The 23,291-nt window shown below is 39.9% G+C and overlaps 1 protein-coding gene and 1 pseudogene across 11 annotated transcripts in view; one reads left to right on the top strand and one right to left on the bottom strand.

Annotated features, from left to right (window-relative positions):
- Positions 1 to 23,291, top strand: part of ANK2 (ankyrin 2) — a 268,452-nt gene that overhangs the window by 220,205 nt on the left and 24,956 nt on the right. For 6 of the 11 annotated variants that reach the window (XM_088836158.1, XM_088836157.1, XM_088836156.1 and 3 more), the window contains 6 exons: positions 1,788 to 1,884; positions 4,621 to 4,849; positions 6,881 to 7,006; positions 9,337 to 9,459; positions 12,023 to 12,055; positions 13,958 to 13,979. In XM_088836158.1, coding sequence (XP_088692284.1) covers positions 1,788 to 1,884; positions 4,621 to 4,849; positions 6,881 to 7,006; positions 9,337 to 9,459; positions 12,023 to 12,055; positions 13,958 to 13,979 — 630 coding nt within the window. Of the gene's footprint in view, positions 1 to 1,787; positions 1,885 to 4,620; positions 4,850 to 6,880; positions 7,007 to 9,336; positions 9,460 to 12,022; positions 12,056 to 13,957; positions 13,980 to 16,962; positions 23,200 to 23,291 lie in introns of all 11 variants that reach the window. The other 5 variants (XM_088836164.1, XM_088836165.1, XM_055433969.2 and 2 more) reach the window with 2 other exon arrangements.
- On the bottom strand, positions 2,461 to 2,579 carry LOC129562242 (U4 spliceosomal RNA; annotated as a pseudogene).

Raw genomic sequence — 23,291 nt, 5'->3', positions numbered from 1 at the left:
TTGTAATAGCTTTCAGTTAACCATCAAACTCCAGAAAGATATCCCCAGGACACTGGTTGTCTGTGACCAATAATACTACCACAGATAGTGAGAGATTAAAAAAAATCCACACAGGTAACCTGTGTTGCTGCTGCTGCTGCTAAGTCACTTCAGTCGTGTCCGACTCTGTGTGACCCCATAGACGGAAGCCCACCAGGCTCCCCCGTCCCTGGGATTCTCCAGGCAAGAACACTGGAGTGGGTTGCCATTTGTTAGAACTACATAATTGAGAATTTCCCTATTTAACAAAAACGGCATGGTACTAGCATTCAGTAAATATTCATACTGTTTTTAGTAGGAATAATAACCATATCTGCTTCTGTATTATTGGATTGTTTTTTCATTTCTCCTCATTTTAGCAGGAACGTTCACCCTTCTTTTATCCTCTCTCGTTCTTCCTTCTTATCAGTGTTTTTTCTGTACTCTTGATAGCAGACCATTGAGACTTTACCCCATAAGTTTAATAATATGACATAATTTTAAAATACATGGGTGTTTCCCTGGTGGTCTAGTGGTTAAGACTGTGCTTCCAATGTAGAGGGCTCAGGTTTGATCCGTGGTTGGGGGAACCAAGGTCCTACATGCCACATGGCATGACCACACACAAAAAAGACACTCAAAACCAAAACAAAGCAAAAATAATAAAAGAAAATATATGCACTAAAATGAGAGTAGTGCGAACTCTTATGCTCCACTTAGGGCCTCTCCCAATTATTCATTTCTGCTTAAGGCATAGCATTCCCATACTGTTTGGTTCATGATTAATCATCCTAAAATATGCTATGTAGCAGCTTGGATGCAAAACAAGTCAGATTGAAAAACGTCCGTGGCACATCCTGCCCTTCTAGATGATCAAGTGAAGATACCACCTGGGCCTTGACACTATCTAGTCTCGTTATTCTGGGCCTCTGTCTTGGGATGGATTTGTTCTAAACAATTTCTTAAATTTACTTGTTAATTTTTACAAATACGTTAATAGATATTTGGATTTTTGTATTTTGCTCTATTATATAATTCTGTTTAGAATGTATATTTTATGAGAACTTTGATAACTCATTCCCTTCTTTAAGAAATCTTAGAGTCAAAATTTGTTTTCATCTCAAACATATATTTCTCCTACAATGCGTGAAGACAGTTTTGTCCTTGTTTATGCCAACTTAATTTCTCAGTAGAAATGAAAGTCAGCATCACCAGCCAGAGTGAATGTCAGTGTACAGAGGCATTCAGTCATTTGTTCTTTCACTTTGCAATATTTACTAAGCTTTTAATATCTTCCAAGGATTTTTGCCAACCTTCAATTGCAAACTGAAAGGAAATTTTGTTTCTTGAAAATAATTGCCTAAAATATCAAGTGAAAGAATATTTGGATTTTTGTTTTAACAAAGCATTCAGCTCCTTGGTTAATCAAAGGGCCTTTTAAAATCATCAACTGAATACGATTCAAAATTATCTTCAGAAACTAGCAATTACAATAAAAAACTTTAGAATGTCAGGGAGAGAAAAGAGCACCTAGTAATTTGAAGCAGTTATTCAAATGACCTCCCTTAAATTTAGTTCTGTGAAATGTGGTGTTAATGTTTGTTTTCAGTGTGTCATTTTTTTAGCACGTAGTTTTCAGTCACTTTGTTTCCAGGATGTCATCCTAAAGAGTGAATGAATGTAGCCAGAAGCCAGAACCACAAAGCCTTTATTTTATAACACAGAGTTTGGAGTTCTGCCTAATTTTTTCAACAATCATGTTATTTCAGGTGGAACCACCCCTGCTCAGTGGGAAGATATTACAGGAACTACGCCATTAACATTTGTCAATGAATGTGTTTCCTTTACAACCAATGTGTCTGCCAGGTATGGTTACACTGCACAGAAAAACCATTGAAATTGTGTGCCCAAATGTCTTTGTTTTACTTTGTTTCATATAGTCTTTAAAAGTAATTTTTTTTTGGTTTGGTTTTAAATGTGGTCTGCATTTACTTTCATGTCTTAAATCAGACTCGCCAGTAAATGTAATGGTGATAATGCATTAATGACGTATGAAGTACAGCCATTCAGATTAAAATCTAAAGAAAGTAAATTATTGCCTGCTATTACTGTATGACCCAGACTCTGGTTTTAGCAGCCACCACTAATTTTTCCAGTCCTGAAGGACTTAGGAATGATGGGTTTCCTACTGTCAACAAAATAGCCTGAACTGTTTTTTTTTTCAAATAGAATGATAAGCAAACCACTGAGCACATCATGGTTTTCTTACACAGTTTAGAGTTTTCAGTGACTCTTATGCATCATAGCATATTTACATATTCTCCTTTTTGTGTTATCTTTAAAAAGCTTAAGCTGTCTAGTGTTATTGCATGTGTGTATACTAACTCATTAGTTCTCATTTGCTTGATCTTTAATGGATTGCCAAGTGTTTTCCTATTTGCTTAATTTGATTGCTATAAAATCTTGTGACTTAAGAAGAACAAGAGGCAATATGTCCATTTTAGCAATAATCGCACCTCAGATAAACCTCATTGGCTACGATACTGCCACTGCGCAAAGCTAATATGTCCATTTTAAAGATGAGAAACTTGAAGTTGAGAGTAGTTAAAGCTTACATTCTTACTCAGGGGGTAAAACGATAGATGCATGAATAACAGTGCACAGCAATAGCTGGGTGTAGTCTGAGCCACCCAAAGGGCTCAACTGAGAGTCTCTGGCTCTGTGTCTGCGTGCCCTGCCATTCACTCATCTCCACTCTAATGACAAGTTCTGAATGGAAAGGTACACAAGAGTTACTGAAAGAATTCAAAAAAGGGCATTCACATCAGAGTGGTCGAGAGAAGGTAGCCCCTGAGATAGATAGAAACCTAACAGACAGATAAAAGTAGAAAAGAAGGTAACATGAGCCAAGATGCAGAAAGGCGTTGGAGGCTGGCAACAATGAAGTTTATAATTCAGGAATAATGCCAGAATGTTGGCTAATGTTATTTACAACAGACTTTATAGGAGAGACAAAGAAATCAGGAGTTATTATATTATTATAGGAATAATATAATTCTTTCAGACAGTCGAAGAAGCAGTGAATCAAGGATAGTTGAATCAGTATAAAGAGGAAGGAGGTAATACTGAGTGCCTGTCAAGAGCCAGGAACTAGGCTGCCTTCAAAGCATTACAGTAAATGAAATAGGCCAGACCCAAAAGAACAAATGTTGCATGTCTCCACATAAATGAGGTACCTAGGATAGGCAAGTTCATAGAGACAAAGTTTAATAGAGTTTACCAGGGACTGAGGTGAACGGGAAAGTTCCAAGTTATTGTCTAATGGGTATAGTGTCTCTGTGTGGGACGATGAAAAATTTCTGGAAATGGAGAGTGTCTGTGGTTGTGCAGTACTTTAAATGTACTTACTGCCAGCGACTTGCACACTTAACAATGGTTAAAATGACAAATTTTACATTATCATTAGTGCACACAGCCCATTTCTTGGAGTTGAGGCTGCCAATTAAATTGTATTTTATCAAAATTAAAAAGTAGAAGAAGAGAGATCAGGAACTTGAAGGAAAGAAAAGCTCAGAAGATAAGGAAATTTCTAAATGTTTAAAGGTTATGAGCAATGAGTCAGGAAGAAGGGATCAGTGATGGAGGAAGGTTTCAATGTGAGAGGACGTGGAATAAATCTTTGACATGTATAAAGAGCAAATTGAGAAAATGTGCATCTGATGGTTACTGCTTTTCTGTGAAGTTACCTTTCTGAAGGCCTGAGGGGTGTCATAAAGGTTTAGCAATATTACTATAATGTATAAAATGATATATGAGGAAAAAAATTACCAAAATATGTCACAGATTTGACTGAGGCTAGAAATCATAAATTATTCACAAAGCCAATAATTTCTTCTATGGATTATATTAAGCAGTATTTAGGAGTTCTGAAGCAAAAGCAGATTTTTTTTTTTAAAAAGTAGTTTGGTTGATTCAACCTTGGTGACTGTGAGTCCTTTGGAAAAGAATGATGAGATGAAGAAACATTAGGTAGATTTTGTTGAAAAGAGTTTTAGGAAATGAAATGAGGAACAGCAGGGGCGATCAGAGAAGATAGAAACTCATCCAGCAAGATATTGGTACAATACCAGGGTGCCCCCCAGAAGGATTCTAGACACTGAAGATGTATTTCAGAAGACTGAATGCTCAGAAGACTGTCCAAGGAAGAGAGCCACGGTGTGTAATGTTTGACCTGAAACAGCTGGCGCATCCTTGTCTCTCCCTCCTTCTCATCGATCCTCCTGCGTTTCCCTCCTCCCCCATCTTTCTTTCCCTTTGCTTTTGCTTTCTCTCTTTGTCTCCCTCTCTTGCTTCTCACTTTTTCCAAGAGGCGTGCAATGATTACTCTGATTATAGTGAAGGAACTGACTTGTTTTTCATGTAACTGACTATCCATTTTCACAGTTGTGGAGTCCATGGATACAGAGGGCTGACTGTATTCTGCCTTTTTGTGAAATGAACCTGAGCATCTGTGGATCGCAATATCTGTGGAGTTCCAAGAACCAGATACTGAGGGATGACTGTAATTAAATTTCAGATAACTGACTTTGTTTCATTTTATAGGTTCTGGCTGATCGATTGTCGACAAATTCAGGAATCTGTTACCTTTGCATCACAAGTGTATAGAGAAATTATCTGTGTACCATATATGGCCAAATTTGTAGTTTTTGCCAAATCACATGACCCCATTGAAGCCAGGTTGAGGTGTTTCTGCATGACTGATGATAAAGTGGATAAGACCCTGGAACAACAAGAAAACTTTGCTGAGGTGGCCAGAAGCAGGGATGTGGAGGTACTGTATATGAAAAACCAATTTATGTTAGTATGTTGTTTATACCTCTATTAATATATTTAAAATAGTATTTAATAAATGTTATTTAGTCGCTAAGTTGTGTCCGACTCTTTGCGACCCCAAGGACTGTAGCCCACCAGGCTCCTCTGTCGATGGGATTTCCCAGGCAAGAATACTGGAGTGGGTAGCCATTTCCTTCTCCAGGGGATCTACCCGACCCAGGGACTGAACCTGCGTCTCCTGCATTGGCAGATGGGTTCTTAAAGCTGAGCCACCAGGGAAGCCCATCTAATAAATAATGCCATCAAAAACAGACCAGTCAACATCTTGATCAGTTAGAAGGCCAGTGTCTAAGATGTGCCATTTTTAGCCAATTTGGACCCATTCAATAGGGATAAAAGGACTCTTTTAAAGATTATTAAGGGAAACATTATACATTATTAATAAATTATAAGTATATAAATGGATATAGCAATTTACCTGTTGTTATGTTTCCTTGTTCTTTTTTTTTTGAGGTGACTATTTATTGGATTTTTTCCCTATTATTCTTTAACCATAAAGAAAACAACCTAAAGGGGTGGGGTGGGTGGGATGGAGGTACAAGAAGGAAGGGGCATGTGACTCCTGATTCACGTTGATGTAGGGCAGAAACCAACACAACGTTGTAAAGCACTTACCCCCCAATTCAGTTCAGTTCAGTCACTCACTTGTGTCCGAATCTTTGCGACCCCATGGACCACAGCATGCCAGGCCTCCCTGTCCATCACCAACTCCCGGAGTTCACCCAAACTCATGTCCATTGAGTCAGTGATGCCATCCAACCATCTCATTCTCTGTCATCCCCTTCTACTCCTGCCCTCAATCCCTCCCAGCATCAGAGTCTTTTTGAATGAGTCCACTCTTCGCATGAGGTGGCCAAAGTATTGCAGTTTCAGCCTCAGCATCAGTCCTTCCAATAAACACCCAGGACTGATCTCTTTTAGGATGGACTGGTTGGACCTCCTTGCAGTCCAGGAGACTGTTCAAAAGCATCAATTCTTCATTGCTCAGATTTGTTTATAGTCCAGTTCTCACATCCATACATGACTACTGGAAAAACCATACCCTTGACTAGATGGACCTTTGTTGGCAAAGTAATATCTCTGCTTTTTAATATGCTATCTAGGTTGGTTATAACTTTCCTTCCAAGGAGCAAGCTTCTTTTAATTTCATGGCTGTAACCACCATCTGCAGTGACTTTGGAGTCCCAAAAAATAAAGTCTGACACCTTTTTCACTGTTTCCCCATCTATTTCCACGAAGTGATGGGACCAGATGCCATGATCTTCGTTTTCTGAATGTTGAGCTTCAAGCCAACTTTTTCACTCTCCTCTTTCACTTTCATCAAGAGGCTTTTGAGTTCCTCTTCACTTTCTGCCATAAGGATGGTGTCATCTGCATATCTGAGGTTATTGATATTTCTCCCGGCAATCTTGATTCCAGCTTGTGCTTCTTCCGGCCCAGTGTTTCTCATGATGTACTCTGCATATAAGTTAAATAAGCAGGGTGACAATATATAGCTATATATTGTCAAAAATAAGCAAATTTTAAGAGAATTTAAAAACCAATAAAGAAAGCAGCCCAGGAGGTATATCCTTTGTGTAAACTTAAAAACACAATATCCAGGGCTTTGCTATACTACTTTTTCTTATTTCTTAATTTCCCATCATTGTGGATCTTTGATATTGAATTCAAGTAACCCAATTCATTGTAATGTCAAAAATATATATAAATTTATTATTTAAAGACATTGATTTGGGAAAATAACATGGTACAGTGTTAGAAATGAGTACAGTAAAATTAAATGCCCCTGTGTATTTGAAGATTCCTATTAGTAGTAAGAGGGAGTGCTGGTCCATGCTTGTCACAGGTAAGACAAAATGTCAGTCAGGATTTTAAAGATTATTGTATGCACATTTTAAGAATTTTAATGTTCCAGTAATGTAATAATTTCAGCTATGGTATTCTTTTTGTTTTTCTCTGTTTTCTTCAGGTCTTAGAAGGAAAACCCATCTATGTTGATTGTTTTGGCAACCTGGTGCCATTAACCAAGAGTGGCCAACATCATATATTCAGTTTTTTTGCCTTCAAAGAAAACAGACTTCCTCTCTTTGTCAAGGTAATATATACGTGGAATTTGGGAATGTATTTATTCAGCATCAAGTAAGGCTTTGACTTCCTTTGGTAGAAGAGAATATTTGCTTTTCAATCATTTCTAATGATTTTTTTAAAACTATTTCTATAAAATTTTAAACTCCTAAAAACTATTTTTTGAAATTTCAGATTCAACCTTGATTTTTAGTTATAGGCTAAGAATGAGGGACAAATCGCCAACTGATTAATTAGGAAAATTGGTCATTCTTTTCCAAATTTTAAGAGAAGTCTCTCTTTATTTTTTTAACTATTATTTCTTTTAAATATTTGTGCTTAAATTTTTTTCATATATGAACTTCACAAATGTGGAGACCAAAAAGAGTTCTTAGTGACCAATTTTCATAGTAAAAGCTCTTAAAAGATCCAGTTAATCTATCAAGAGATTATCCCAGATAGAGTAGTAGACTGGATATACTTTCATAAATTCATTCAACAAACATTTGTGGAGACACTTCAATGTATCATGAATTTGTTGTCCCTGTTTAGGAATATTAATCTAGGTTAGGAATTTATCAGTAACATATGCAAATTGCATTTTAGATACCAGTTCTGAAGAGAACAAAAATGAGTATGAGGGAGAGATTCATGAAATAAAAGGAAATAATAATTCTATTTAAGTTTTAATGTCTGTTTTCTCAAGATTTCTGGTTCAGTGGTTTTCCTGATTAAAGATAGGTTCTTCTAAGGAGTAATGGATCTATTTACCATAAACAGCTATGTAATTATGCTAATATTTGATGTTGTTAGTGGGCAAAAGTTATCCTTTAGACACCAAATACAAAAATAGGAAAATGACTTAAACATTTCTCTAAAGAAGATGTACAAATGGCCAATAAACACATGAAATGATGTTTAACAGCAGAGAAATTCAAACTCAAACCACTATGAGTACTCATTAGGATGGCTATTATCAAAACAAAACAAAATAGCAAATATTGGTGAGGATATGGAGAAATGGGGACCCTGATGCCTTGCTGGAAGGAATGTAAAAGGGTGTAGCCATTCCATAGTGTGGAAAATAGTATGATAGTTCCTCAAAAAGTTAAAACATAGAATTAGCATATCATCCAGCAGTTCCCCAACAATTGAAAGCAGGGACTCAACCAGTTACTTGCAATGTTCATAGCAGCATTATTCCCAATAGTGAAAAAGTAGAAATGTTCCAAATATCCATCGACAGATGAATGGATGTACAAAATGTGATATATCCATACAATGTAATGTTATTCAGCCTTAAAATGAGTAAAATTAGCCAGACACCAAAAGACAAATATTGTATGTTCCCTCTTATATGAGATACCTAGAGTCGTCAACTAGTCAGAAAATAGAATAGTGGTTACCAGGATCTGAATGAAGGAAGGAATGGAAAATTATTGTTTTGTGGAAACAGTTTCAGTCTGTGAAGGTGAAAACATTCTGAAGATGGATGGTCGTAATGATTGTACAACAACGTGTATGTACTTAACGCTAGTAAACTATACATGTAAAAATGGTTGAAATGATGTTTTATGTACAATTTAACACAATTTAAAAAAAATTAAATTCTGGTATATATTGCAATGTGAATGAATCTTGATAATATTATGCAACCTGAAATAACAGATACAAGTGAACAAAGATTGTATAACTCTGTCTATACAATGCACCTAGAACAAGCAAATTTATAGGGACAGAAAGTTAAGTAGAGGCTATTAGGTGCTGGAGGGAGAGGAGAATGGGGAGTTATTGCTTAATGGTATAATGTTGCTGTTTGGGATGATGGGAAATTTTGCACAGTAGTGATAATCACATAACTTTGCGAATGAGCTTCATGCCACTGAGTTGTATGCATAACAATGGTAAGAATATAAGTGGAAATGGTCAGTTTTATGTTATGTATGGTGAAAGTGAAATGGTAAAAAGTCGCTCAGTGGTATCCGACTCTTTGCGACTCCATGGACTGTAGCCTAAAAGGCTCTTCCATCCATGGGATTTTCCAGGCAAGAATACTGGAGTGGGTTGCCATTTCCTTCTCCAGGAGATCTTCCCAACCCAGGGATTGAACCCGGGTCTCCCGCATTGTAGGCTTTACTGCTTTACCCTCTGATGTATACTTTATCACAATTTTTAAAAAGCTGAATGATTTTTTTAATCATTCTAAATGATAATAGGGAAGGGGGAAAGGAGCACTTCCAAATCCTCACTTAGCGTCAGCAAGTGAATTTTACTTTTCTCTGGTTCTTTTGAGTGTCATCTCACTAAAGTAAACAGTGTATGTCACACGTGAGTGAAGCATGTACGCCTTTCTTGTTTAAGGTACGTGATACAACTCAGGAACCTTGCGGACGACTATCATTTATGAAAGAGCCAAAATCTACAAGAGGCCTGGTGCACCAAGCTATTTGCAACTTAAACATCACCCTGCCAATTTATACCAAGGTATTATAATCTGCTATAGTGCATTCAGGCTGTAGAGGATTTGATTTCAAGTCCTTCAGAATAGATGCAAGCAAAGACACTGAATGCGCCATGTGTAATAGTCATTTCTGATACCCTGTCCAATTTGTGATTTTCCACTTAAGTAAGGAAAAAGTAGCTCTACCTTATTTCCCATTAACTTCACTGATGGAAAAGTTTCTATAAATATGTATTGGATATGGAAGAGAGAAAATTTCAATTTAAGATGTAACCTTTTGTACTGATTTTGAACATAAAATTATTCACTTTGCCTTCCTTACTGTTTTAATGTGCCCTCCTGGCACCATGCTAGTAGTGCTTTCGGCCCTGCCAAGACATTATGTCTGTTAGCTTCTGGTTACTACCAGTTCACAGGTGGATTATGTGTTATGAAATTCAGAGCAACTTCAGGGTATTTTACCTTGTTGCTAAAATAATTATTTGTTCATTTTGTAACCTATACTACATGGGGAGCATCAAATTCATTTTTCAACTATTTTAACATGGTTAGTATACAAAATACTCACATGTTATAGGAATAGATTTGAAACATTGTTGAAAGGAAAATTAATACTTGACCCAAATCTACTAGAAGTTTTTCTTTCTATTCAGACCTCTCCTCTTTACAGAATTCCTTGATTACTCTGATCAAATCAAAGAAGACTAGGGAATGGATTAAATGGTGGGAAAAGCTTTTTTATTTTTTGAAAAATTTTGACCAGTATTCCTTTTTAATGGAAAGTTCCCATGTGGCAATTTACAGAAGGTTATAACAAGTTGTCAGAGTGTATTTTAGAGGTTGGGAAGTGGGATACTGGCAGGTGAGACTTGCAGGAGAGGTGAAAACTGAAAGTGAACGTCGCTCAGTTGTGTCCGACTCTTTGCGACCCCATGGACTCTACAGTCCATGGAATTCTCCAGGCCAGAATACTGAAGTGGGTAGCCTTTCCCTCCTCCAGCGCATCTTCCCAACCCAGGGATCGAACCCAGGTCTCCCTCACTGCAGGCAGGTTCTTTATCTGCTGAGCCACAAGGGAAACCCAGGAGGAGAGGTAGAAACATATTTAAAATCCTAAATTTTAACTCCATGAAACAGAACATTTTCTATATTTATTTTCATTCACCATTTTTCATGATTAATTATTCTTACAAATTAGAAATCGGTCACATAGAGAAAACCATGCAGCATCATATTTAACACTAAATTCTTATTTAATGATCAAAATGAAATGAAATACCAGAATCTGCATATGTAAATTTACATGTTATTACAAGAATTCGAATACAGCAGCAGGCATGTGCATCCAAGTAACTGTTATCTAATAGCATCCCAGTGGTAAAGAATGTACTTTGGGGGTGGTAGTGCTGAGCACTTTTGAATCGCTGAAGCAGAATGCCAAATAAGAACCACAGAGAGATATGTAAATGCTGGGGCAATCCATCTGAGCAGTGTGTAAAGATGAATGAGCTTTGTCTCTGATTCAAATGAGCTTTCAGTATGCCATAAAAGAAAGCATTTAGTTCATTATTCCTTTTTGTATCTAAGTCAAGATATATCAGGCACAGTTATTAATTCTATGATGGTCCAGGACAGCGCTCCATTTAGTAACTAAAACAAAAAGAAAAAATTGACAAACATGGTAGAGTTTAGATATATTTTAGAACAGAGTAGCTCTTTATTACAAGAGAACTCCTAAGTTTTGCCTGTGTATTGAAAATATCTTCACTGCATGTTCATTTGTGGCTTTTAACATGTTTAACCAATACCTGTAATGGCTGAGATATTCAGTTCAGTCAGTTCAGTTGCTTAGTTGTGTCTGATTCTTTGCGACTCCATGGACTGCAGTAAGCCAGGCTTCCCTGTCCTTCACTAGCTCCCGGAGCTTACTCAAACTCATGTCCATTGAGTCGGTGATGCCATCCAACCTCTCATCCTGTCGTCCCCTTCTCCTCCCACCTTCAGTCTTTCCCAGAGTGAGGGTCTTTTACAATGAGTCGGTTCTTTGCATCAGGTGGCCAAGGTATTGGAGTTTGAGCTTCAGCATCAGTCCTTCCAATGAATATTCAGGACTGATTTCCTTTGGGATGGACTGGTTGGATCTCCTTGCTGTCCGAGGGACTCTCAAGAGTCTTCTCCAACACCACAGTTCAAAAGCATCAAGATATTATGCTGAGATACTATCATCACCATTTCTGTAGACATATGCCATCAAATCCATGAAATGTCACACTTTGTGGCTGCTGGTAACCTATATCTGAAATGAGTACATTTGTAACATTAGTTCTTTTGTCTAATAGATTAGTATATTTATAATTTTGGTTGTTTTGTCTTTTGAATCTAGAGATGTTTGCATTTAAATCAATCTTCTTTAATTTTTGTGCTTGTCTTCTGTAAACTGTTAGGAAGAAAAAATATCCAAATGCTGACTGTATGCTTGCCTGTTGATGTTTGCTGTCAGGGTATTTAGTCTTGTCTTTTCTTCTAAATACTCTCTACTCTTCCTGCTCTCTTTCTCCATCTTGCATGGCATCTTGGGGTGGCCAGGAATCAGAGTCAGATCAAGAACAGGAGGAAGAGGTAATTATATGGCATTGTTGCTTGTTAATTAATGGCTGTGTCATTGCTATAACCACTGATAAGAGCACATGATTAACACAGAAGGGTTATATAGTTGTTTTTAGTAATTGAAGGATCACAATTTTACTTAACCTCCCTGAGCCTGTTTTCTCGTGTTATGGACTGATTTCATAGGACAGTAAAACTCCTCCATAAATTATTACCTGTCTGTGCAATAATACAGATTTCTCTGCCAACTCATGAGATTGCCAAACTGCAATCTCATTGGTTCTCAAAGGTTGGTCAGGAGATGCCGGGAGGATAAAACCGTTTCCTTAGTACTGAGTCATCATTTGCCTTTCAGCCCCTCACAAGCTATACAGAAGTATTCCAGAGGCTGCATTGCATATGATGACATTATCACCCTGACACTATGGAATGTGTGCTTGCTTACACTTGGGTTCTTGTATTTTCTCAGCTTTCATTTGTAATGTAGATACATATTTATATATGTTAAACATAAGCAAAAGTTCTTCAGACTCCCCAGTATTTTTTGAGGAGTATAAAGGGAGTCTTAAGAACAAAAAGTTTGAGAACCACTGAAATCAAAAGGAGTATATAGTTCATCCATTTTACTATACTAATATTATAATGCAGAACTCTACTAATAATGAGCACTTCTTATAAGGTAGACACTTTATTAAGTATTCCACATACCCCGTCAACGGTGATCTCACAGTCATGCTAAGAGGTATATGTATATGTATACCATAGGTGCTATATGACAGATGAAAAAAATGAGTCTTAGGTTACCTTGAATAAATAGCCATTTGAATTATACCTGCTTTGATAGTCAAAGAAAGTATATGTTTGTTTTCCTAATAAAGATCTGAAAATGCCTAAGCATTATAGAAATGAAAGAAATTATTGAAAAAGTTCTGATACTTAATTACCATATTGTTTCATATCTCTAAGACAGACAAATGGAATTGTTATTTGTTTCACGTAAATGTTTTCAAATATGCCAGTTTTATTTTTTAATGTTATTCTGATGGATTTGAAATACAAAACCATGAAGAAAAACATAATAAAAACCCTTGTGCTCACCCGCTTAAAATTTAAGGCCTTTATCAGTTCAGAGACTACCCATCAATTCCCTTCTTTATTCATACCAGCCGTGGAGCAGGGTGATAGGGGCGATTGTAGACTCACTGTCCTACCATGTGTGACCAGATGCACAGTAAACTTACAAGACTGAAGCCATTCTTACCCTCAGGTACACAGTCACTCTTTGCCTCACATATTCAACTTCCCTTCTGTAGTTGATGACTCGATCCCCAGGCTGGTCAAAATGATACCTGCATACTTTGTTGAAAGAGCAACACAATTATGAAACCAGCTTTGCTATTATATCCAAATGAGCTTTTTTTATTAGGCTTACGATTTTCTATTGAATATTTTCAGGAACTATTCAGTGCAGTAGATCTAGTTTGTGTTATTTTGGGGATTTGGAATTCTGTCTTGTAACTAATAATGAAACTGTTTCTATAGAACATATCACCCTGGCATGTACTTTGCTTTTTCTCAACTAAATTGACACTTGCTGTTTTATACCTACTTCACTTTTTTTTCCCTGGCCCTTTCCCCTATATATGTATTTCTAACATCAAACACCTCTAGGTCATATCTTCCCAAAGAAACATGTTGGAAAGGACTTTCTACCCGTAGTGTCTAGAAAGCAGATTTGTTTTTTCCAAAGTTAGGATAAGAATCAAAGACACTCTTGGGGAAGAACTGTAGCAAATTACTCTGATCTTATGGTGTCTCCCATGTTTATAATTAGGATAGAGTTTATTGTGTACTTCGGGGATATGGACGACAACACTATTTGTAACCATTCAATTTATGTATCTTTTCTTTCAGATCGATATGACATCAGAAAAAAGTAAGATTTCAAATAAAACTGAGTTTGTTTGAAAGCTGGCTACAATAAAGAAAAGCATGAATTAAGATGCAAGCTAGTTGCCATTACTAACCATTATAATAATTATATTTTTATATTATCCTTATTAATCATTAATATATTTTTAGAAAAGCAGCTTGGCCAGTTGAATTATGAATATATCTAATTTGTGAGCAAATTACCAGTAAAATGCAATGATTAATCATCTAAGCATTCACTTTCTTTTGGATCCCTGTTAGCCCTGCTTTTGCTGTTATGCTTGTTTAGAAACACCCTATCGTTTTTGTACATTTGTTAGCATAACATTGTCATCTCATTTTTTTAAGCTCTGATGTGACAGTATCACTTTTTATATCAAGCAACCCTGACATCAGTAGAGAGCTCATTACTTATGTAGGCCACACCTGCAAAAGTGATACTGTCTTAATAGTTCTCAGCTAAAGCTAACACTCCCCTCACACCACCCCGACCCCTTGCACCTCTTACTGTGGTGAAGTGTAACTGACTTCTCTAGGGCTGAGGTCTAATGGACTTTTGTTAAAGTGTTCTGGAAAAAATAAGAACCAGGAAAAGCAAAAATGAAAACCTCCTGGATGAAATTACTAATCATAACAGTATGTCATAATGTCATAATAGGGCTAATTTTAAATAATGATGCAAAGCCTAAACATAATATAGTACAGAAAGAACTGGTTTTTATAGACACTGAGAGAGCTATCTTAGAGCTCATTTTAGGTCTGTAACATTCAGTTAAATTTTCAGTTTGTTGGCTTGTTTCTGATGACTAGGTTCTTGTGTGGAAGAAGTTGAGTTTTTCAGGATTCTTTCTTACTTTTATGCCCCAAATGCTTTAGAAAAAAATCTGATTTTTAGTGTTTATTCACCTTAAGATTTATTTTGATTCACTGTATTTCAGAGTGCTATTCCCGAAAGGAGAAAACTTAGAAGTATGTTTAATATGGTCTTTAGGCCCTATGCAGTAATCTTTGGACTTCCCCCCCCGCCCCTTTTCTGAAGTCCTAGCGCAATGTAATTTACTGCTAAGTTTTTGAAATACTTTTAATTAAGAGTCTCCTTACCCTCTTAAATATGAGGGTTAAGATCATGACGTAAGATATAAGCTAGGTGCCATTATTGACCACTATTCAGTTCAGTTCAGTCGCTCAGTCGCGTCCGACTCTCCGCGACCCCATGAATCACAGCACGCCATGACCACTATTACTAACCACTATAAATCTTTGTTTAGGACTAGCATATTTAAAATTCTGAGTGTTTTCATTGTTTTATATCTGAACAAATCTGTCTTAATATAAGTTAAGTATATCTTTATATATGCATTTCACAGAGTATATCTCAACAAATATTGATTCTCTCAAGAGAAGGAACTTATTTTTATAAAAAGTTTTGCATTATTATTGCTTTCATTAATTCCTCTTTATAAAGAGATTTTATTATTCCACTTTTTTCTTTGGTACTAATATGTTTATTTAAATGACCCTTTATTCCTTGGATACAAGCTTACAGAAATTAAAAAGTCATCCATCTGGCTCAATCATTAAAAAAAAAAGGTTACTATATTGATATAATGCCATTAGTCCTCCTAAATGAATCAAGGCATTGTGACTGTTTAAAAAATTTCAAATATAGGCTTACATTTGGCTTCCCGTTGCGGGGTCTACACTGTGCAGCATGTGGGATCCCAGTTCCCTGACCAGGGATCAAATGCTTATCCCCTGTAGTGGAAGCTCTTAACCTCTGAACTGCCAGGGAAGTCCCATGTTTGGCTTTCTTTTAGTGTAAAACAATGATAAAATAATCTTCATCCAGGTGTGAAATAATCTCCAAAGAAGAGCTCTGTTGAAAGGACTTTTTGAACTAAGGTCTTTTCATGAGTAAATCCTAAAACAGTGTGAGTTTTCCTCCTTGCTTTAATGGATAAAGGCACCCACCACCCATGCCTCAAACATACTGCATTGAGCATCCTGTATATGGACTTTTAGGGAAATAAATATGCTTCACCACAGTAACGTTTTCCACATTTGTTCTAATTTCTCACCATCCTCTTGCCCGTGCATTTCAGCAAGGCTGCCTCTCCCACCAGTTTTAGTCCACCTTTGCTTTGCATGGAAATAACTTGGCTTACATAAACTGTGCGTGTGTCCCGTGTGACTGTCTCTGATTTGGGTTGCCATGCATCACATTTTAACTTTGGACTCACATATAAGTTTAATCACAGTCGTTTTTGTTGTTTTTCTTTCCTTTCTTTCCCTCCTTGGTCTGTCCATTACGTGTCTAAGCAAGGAGGTTGCTCCAAGGAAAGGACCATGCCTCTCAGCACAAGACTGTTTGTTTCATTGTTAGGTGTGAATTTCCCTTAGATGAAATGCCGGTTTGCAGCTGATTCAGATATATTTTATATAGTCATTGTATATTGGCAGAACTAAACATGCTGCGTTCCAGATTTTTCTGTGATTAAATAATGTATATACATCATTAGGAAGTATTCTGAGTTTGCTACTACTGGCTTTCTCCTAGAGGAAATCAACTATCTGCGATTTCTAATGCTTTTTTCCTTTTTTTTCACATATTCATTTTTTTTCGACATTGTAACATCTGAACAATCTTGAGATATCTCCGTGTAATTTCACTGCGTTCGTTCTTTGTTTTGTGATTGTGTGTGTGTGTCTTGATTATTTGTTAAAGCTTTGTTATATGTGTGGATGTGCTACAAGTGAGAAAATTAAGCAAGTTATTTCCTGCTCATTTTTCCTTTTCAGTTTTTTTTCCGTTAGCCTTGCTTTGCTTTTGTATCCTGAGACCTTGTGGATCCACCATTCCCAGCCCATTTTGTTGTCCCTCCCGCCACGACAGGAAAAGACACTGTGTCGTTTCAGTCCTGATTACATTTGCCAATATCTTTTTTGATTTCCATTTTACTTTCGATGTTTTTCCATTCACATCAAAGATGATGAGACAGAATCTACAGAAACATCTGTCCTGAAAAGTCACCTGGTTAATGAAGTTCCTGTCCTGGCAAGTCCGGACTTGCTCTCTGAAGTTTCTGAGATGAAACAAGATTTGATCAAAATGACTGCCATCTTGACCACAGATGGATCTGATAGGGCAGGTTCCATCAAAGTGAAGGAGCTGGTGAAGGCTGCCGAGGAAGAGCCAGGGGAGCCTTTTGAAATTGTTGAAAGAGTTAAAGAGGACTTAGAGAAGGTGAACGAAATCCTGAGAAGCGGAACCTGCACAAGAGATGAAGGCAGTTTGCCGAGACCTCAGCCAGAGAAGGAGTTAGTGGAAGAGGAGTGGGTCATTGTCAGTGAGGAGGAGATAGCAGAGGCTAAGCAAAAAGCATCTTCAGAGATCACCGAATACCCATGTGTAGAAGTTAGGCTAGATAAAGAGACCAAAGTAGAAGTAGAGAAAGACGCAACAGGGCTAGTGAACTACCTTACTGAGGACCTGAATTCCTACACGCCTCCTCACCAAGAGCAGCCCCAGAAGGAGCGAGGTACGGTAGGGGAGAAGCGTGAGGCTCAGGGTCCCAGCAGGCGCTCAGAAAGCGAAGGCAAAGACGCGCCCTCAGAGGAGACACAGAGCACACAGAGACAGCCCAAGCCAAGCCTGGGGATAAAGAAGCCGGTGAGACGGAGATTAAAGGAGAAACAAAAGCAGGAGGAGGCTAGTGCACAAGCTAGCGCAGAAGCAACACAACTTAAGAAAGGTAGTTCAGAAGAGTCGGCAGATGAAGACGCAGGTTCAGCCCCCGAGCCTCTTCCCGCTGTAAAAGCTCCGTCACCGTTGATAGAGGAAACGCCCATTGGTTCCATAAAGGACAAGGTGAAGGCCCTTCAGAAACGGGTGGAAGATGAACAGAAAGGTCGAAGCAAGTTGCCTGTCAGAGTCAAAGGCAAAGAGGATGTGCCAAAAAAGATAACACAGAGGACACATTTGGCTGCATCCCCCTCTCTGAAGTCAGAGAGGCATGCGCCAGCATCCGCCTCCCCTAGAACAGAAAGACACACTTCTCTTTCCTCCTCTGCCAAAACAGAAAGGCACGCTCCGGTGTCACCGTCGAGTAAGAACGAGAAACACTCACCAGTGTCACCCTCCGCGACAACTGAAAGGCACTCACCTGTGTCCTCCTCAAGTAAAACTGAGAAACACTCACCCGTGTCACCCTCGACCAAAACGGAAAGACACTCCCCTATGTCCTCTGCTGCAAAAACAGAAAGACACCCACCTATTTCGCCGTCAGGTAAAACAGACAAACGCCCCCCTGGATCTCCCTCTGGGAGAACCGAAAAACATCCGCCAGTATCTCCTGGCAGAACAGAGAAACGCTTGCCAGTATCACCCGCTGGAAGGATGGAAAAGCATTCTCCCGTCTCAAGCTCCGGGAAAACTGAGAAGCACCTGCCAGTGTCACCTTCTGGTAAAACAGACAAACAACCACCTGTCTCCCCCACCTCAAAAACAGAAAGAATCGAGGAGAGCATGTCTGTTCGGGAACTGATGAAAGCTTTCCAGTCAGGTCAGGACCCATCGAAACACAGGACCGGACTCTTTGAGCACAAATCTGCAAAACAAAAACAGCCACCAGAAAAAGGCAGAGTTCGGCTAGAAAAAGAAAAGGGGCCAATAGTGACCCCAAGAGAAACGCAGAAAACGGAGAGTCAGACAATCAAACGAGGCCAGAGGTTCCTGGTCACGGGACTCTCAGAACCCAGAAGAGCAGTCCGTGCTTCCTCCACAGGGTTTAAGAGAGAAGATGGGGCTGGAGAAAAGGAGAAATCTCTCAACCACAAAACACCCGAACCTGTTCAGCCAGTGCCTGAAGAAGAAAGCCATAAAGATAGCGAAGTCCCCAAAGAAAAGCTGGCTGACGACCAGGGAGACATGGATCTCCAGATCAGCCCAGACCGGAAAACCTCCACTGACTTTTCTGACGTCATTAAGCAAGAACTGGAAGACAATGACAAATACCAGCAGTTCCGTATGAGTGAGGAGCCTGAGAAGGCACAGCTTCACTTAGACCAAGTGCTCACTAGTCCTTTCAACACGACATTTCCACTAGATTACATGAAAGATGAGTTCCTCCCAACTCTGTCTTTGCAGAGTGGCGCTTTACATGGCAGTTCTGAGAGCGTGAAGCCCGAAGGGGTGGCCGATTCTCCATGTGGCAGCCTGATGGAAGGGACCCCTCAGATTAGTTCCGAGGAAAGCTATAAGCATGAGGGCCTAGCCGAGACCCCCGAGACAAGCCCAGAGAGCCTTTCCTTCTCGCCAAAGAAAAATGAGGAGCAGATTGGGGAAACGCATGAAACTACCAAGTTAGAAATAGCACTAGAAAGTCATTCTGAAAAAGGACATCCCTCAACCAAAGATGTCGCTGATGGTTCTGAAGGGCAAGGCGCTGCAGTCACCGAGGCAGCAGAGTCCTCTGCTGAGTGTCAGCTGACAGAGGCCACCCCAGACCTTTCCAAAGACACGTGTCCCCCACAAGAAGGTGACGGCCTTGGTGGTCAAAGTGTATCATTAGCAAAAGAAACACCTGAAGGGCTGACTGAGGAAGTCAGTGATGAAGGTCCACTTGCACACATTAGTCCAGCCCACGAAATGCAAACTGATACCGAAGCTCAGGAATCCACAGCCACCAAGCCCTCAGAGGAGACAGAGGCCTCGCCGTTGTCCGAGGCTGCTGTAAAGCCAGGCTCAGGGACTGAATCAAAGCCCCAGGTAGCCGTTAGAAGTCCCCAAGGGCTAGAACTCGCACTCCCTCGCCGCGAGAGTGAGGTTTTCAGCCCCGGGGCTGATGAATCCTTCACTGTGAGCCACAAAGACTCCCTGGAGGCCAGCCCAGTGCTGGAAGATAACTCCTCACACAAAACTCCCGATTCTCTGGAACCGAGTCCTCTGAAGGAATCTCCTTGCCGTGACTCTCTTGAAAGCAGCCCCGTTGAACCAAAGATGAAGGCTGGAATTCTCCCAAGTCACTTTCCTCTTCCCTCAGCTGTTGCCAAGACTGAGCTCTTCACAGAAGTGGCCTCTGTGCGGTCCCGGCTGCTCCGAGACCCCGACGGCAGTGCCGAGGATGACAGCCTCGAGCAGACATCACTCATGGAGAGTTCGGGGAAGAGCCCCCTTTCCCCAGACACCCCCAGCTCCGAAGAAGTCAGCTATGAGGTCACACCCAAAACCACAGACACAGGCAGCCCAAAGCCAGCTGTGATTCCTGAATGTGCGGAGGAGGACGACTCAGAAAATGGGGAGAAAAAGAGGTTCACACCGGAAGAGGAGATGTTTAAAATGGTAACCAAAGTCAAAACGTTTGATGAACTTGAACAAGAAGCAAAGCAGAAAAGGGACTACAAAAGGGAACCCAAGCAGGAAGAATCTTCTTCATCCTCTGATGCAGATGTCGACTGTTCAGCAGACACGGATGAACCAAAACTCACAGAGAGTGTCGAGGATGAAAGTGATGCTCCTGTGGTAGTAACAGCAGAGGGCAGGAAGGCTTCTTCCTCCTCAGAAAGTGAACCTGAGTTGACACAGCTGAAGAAAGGTGCTGACTCAGGCCTCTTGGCAGAGCCAGTTATTCGAGTGCAGCCTCCTTCCCCACTTCCATCCAGCATAGACTCAAATTCCAGTCCTGAAGAAATACAGTTCCAGCCTATCGTTTCCAAACAGTACACTTTTAAGATGAATGAAGATGCTCAGGAAGATTCAGATAAATCAGAAGAAGAAAAAGATTATAAATCTCGCTTACCTGAAGACAGTCATGCTCTTCCTACTGATGGACCAGAGATATCTTATGATGGCCTGAATGGCGATACTTATCAACCAAAACTTTGTGACGGCCTTGGGTGTGAGATTGGGAGTCCTAGCAACTCAGCCGCTGCTGTCTCTTCAGGTCTCTGCAGCTCCCCTGGTGACGATGTCAGTGAGCAGCTAGTTTTCCATAAGGAATCACTAGCCCTCCAAGACACTGGTGAGAAAGACCTAGAAGAAGAGCTTGATGTTCCTGGAGTCGAATCTCCACGGACAGATCCCCCCAGTGAAAGCTCTTCATCTTTCTCCTCTTTACCTCTTTGTCCAGCATCTGAAGCAAAAGAATTAGATGAAGACATGGTCTCTACAGCTTCTGCTACAGAAATGGAGGTCACAAAAACTGACCAAGCTTTTGAGAGCTTACCAAAAGACTGTTCCATTCAAGATTCACTCATTACTACTCAGACTGATAGATCATCCTTGGATGTTCCAGTGTCAGACCCAACAGAGACTGATGAAATCTATGATCCTCAAATCATAAGCCCTTATGAAAATGTTCCTTCTCAATCTTTTTTCTCTGGTGAAGAAAGCAAAACCCAAACAGATACAAGACATGCAAGTTTTCATTCTTCTGAAGAGTATTCTGTTACTATCACATCCTCTGTTGAAGACGTAGTAGAGACAAGCTCCTCTGATAAAACTGTTTCAAGTAAAGAAGCTAATTTTGAGGACCAGGTCTTGGAAGTAGAATCCAAACAAGAGAGTATTTTGCAGGAAATACAGTCAGATGGAGCCTCCTCATCTTTGGAGCCAACTGTACCAAAAACATCAACAGTTGTCAGTGAACAAATAAGCAAAGTCATCATCACAAAAACTGATGTGGATTCTGATTCCTGGAGTGAAATCCGTGAGGATGACGAAGCCTTTGAGGCTCGAGTGAAAGAGGAAGAACAGAAGATATTTGGTTTGATGGTAGACAGACAATCGCAGGGTACCACCCCTGACACCACTCCTGCTAGGACCCCAACTGAAGAGGGGACCCCAACCAGTGAGCAAAATCCATTTCTCTTTCAGGAAGGAAAATTGTTTGAGATGACCCGAAGTGGTGCCATTGATATGACCAAAAGGTCCTATGCCGATGAAAGCTTTCACTTTTTCCAAATTGGGCAAGAATCCAGGGAAGAGACTGTCTCACAAGACATGAAAGAAGGGGGTACAGGTGCTGAGCCCCCACAGGTGGAGATATCAGCTGAGTCATTAACACTCTCAGAATCAAAAGAAACAGTGGATGATGAAGCAGAGTTACTCCCAGATGACCTGAGTGAGGAGGTAGAAGAAATACACACTTCAGATACCCCACTTAGCTCCCAAATAGACCTTTCAGCCTCCATAGAAACATCCATGAAAGAGGCTACTTCTACAGGGCTTGAGGACCTACCCACCAGGCAAACGGGTGATTCCCTTCCTCTGTCCAGTGTGAAGCAGACAACTTGCCCTGACTTCCCTGAACAAGTTGTACAAGTTCAGTTAGATTTTTCCACAGTCACTAGGTCTGTATATTCAGATCGGGGTGATGATTCTCCCGATTCCTCCCCAGAGGAACAGAAATCAGTCATTGAAATCCCTACTGCACCCATGGAGAATGTGCCTTCTACTGAGAGCAAATCCAAAATCCCTGTAAGGACTTCAACCTCAATACCTCCATCGGCGGAGTATGAGAGTTCCCTTTCTGAAGATTTTCTACCCAGCCTGGATGAGGAAGAAGATGAAGCAAAACCAAAGTCTAAAATCCCCGTGAAAGCGCCTGCCCAAAGAGTGGAGCAGCAACCTTCACATCTAGACTCGCCTCTAAAGAAGACAGATGGTCCCCAGGGACAGGACTTGACAAGCAGCGCGCCAGATGATAGAAGCAAATCTGAAACTGGTGCCAGTTTGGACGTGAAGAGCAAATGTCCAGTAAAAACTAGAGGTTACATTGAGACAGAAAGAGAAAGCACAGGGGAGGAAGAGGAGCTTGAGTTAGAATCAGAGGAGGGGCCCACACGACCAAAGATATTTGCATCCCAGTTGCCAGTAAGGAGCAGAAGCACCACATCTTCCTGCAGGGGGCCCACAAGCCCCACAAGAGACAACAAGGAACATTTCTTTGATCTTTACAGGAACTCCATAGAATTCTTTGAGGAGATTAGTGATGAAGCTTCCAAGTTAGTGGATAGACTTACACAGTCAGAAAGGGAGCAAGATTTAGTTTCAGATGATGAAAGTAGTAGTGCCCTGGAAGTTTCAGTAATTGAAAATCTGCCACCTGTTGAGACCGAGAACTCAATTCCTGAGGACATCTTTGACACAAGGCCCATTTGGGATGAGTCCATTGAGACTCTGATTGAACGCATCCCTGATGAAAATGGCCATGACCATGCTGAAGGTATTTGCCAGCCACTGGGATTCCCTGTGCTACGCATGTCATAAATTTGATATCGTTTTTTTTTTTTATGTCTGTTTTATTTGGTGATTTGT

The sequence above is a fragment of the Moschus berezovskii genome, chromosome 5 (assembly GCF_049115385.1).
Source record: "Moschus berezovskii isolate FMDL1 chromosome 5, NW_MosBer_1.0, whole genome shotgun sequence".
Taxonomy (NCBI): Eukaryota; Metazoa; Chordata; class Mammalia; order Artiodactyla; family Moschidae; genus Moschus; species Moschus berezovskii.
Note: the sequence above shows the minus strand (reverse complement) of the source record. Positions and strands in the feature narration are given on the sequence as shown.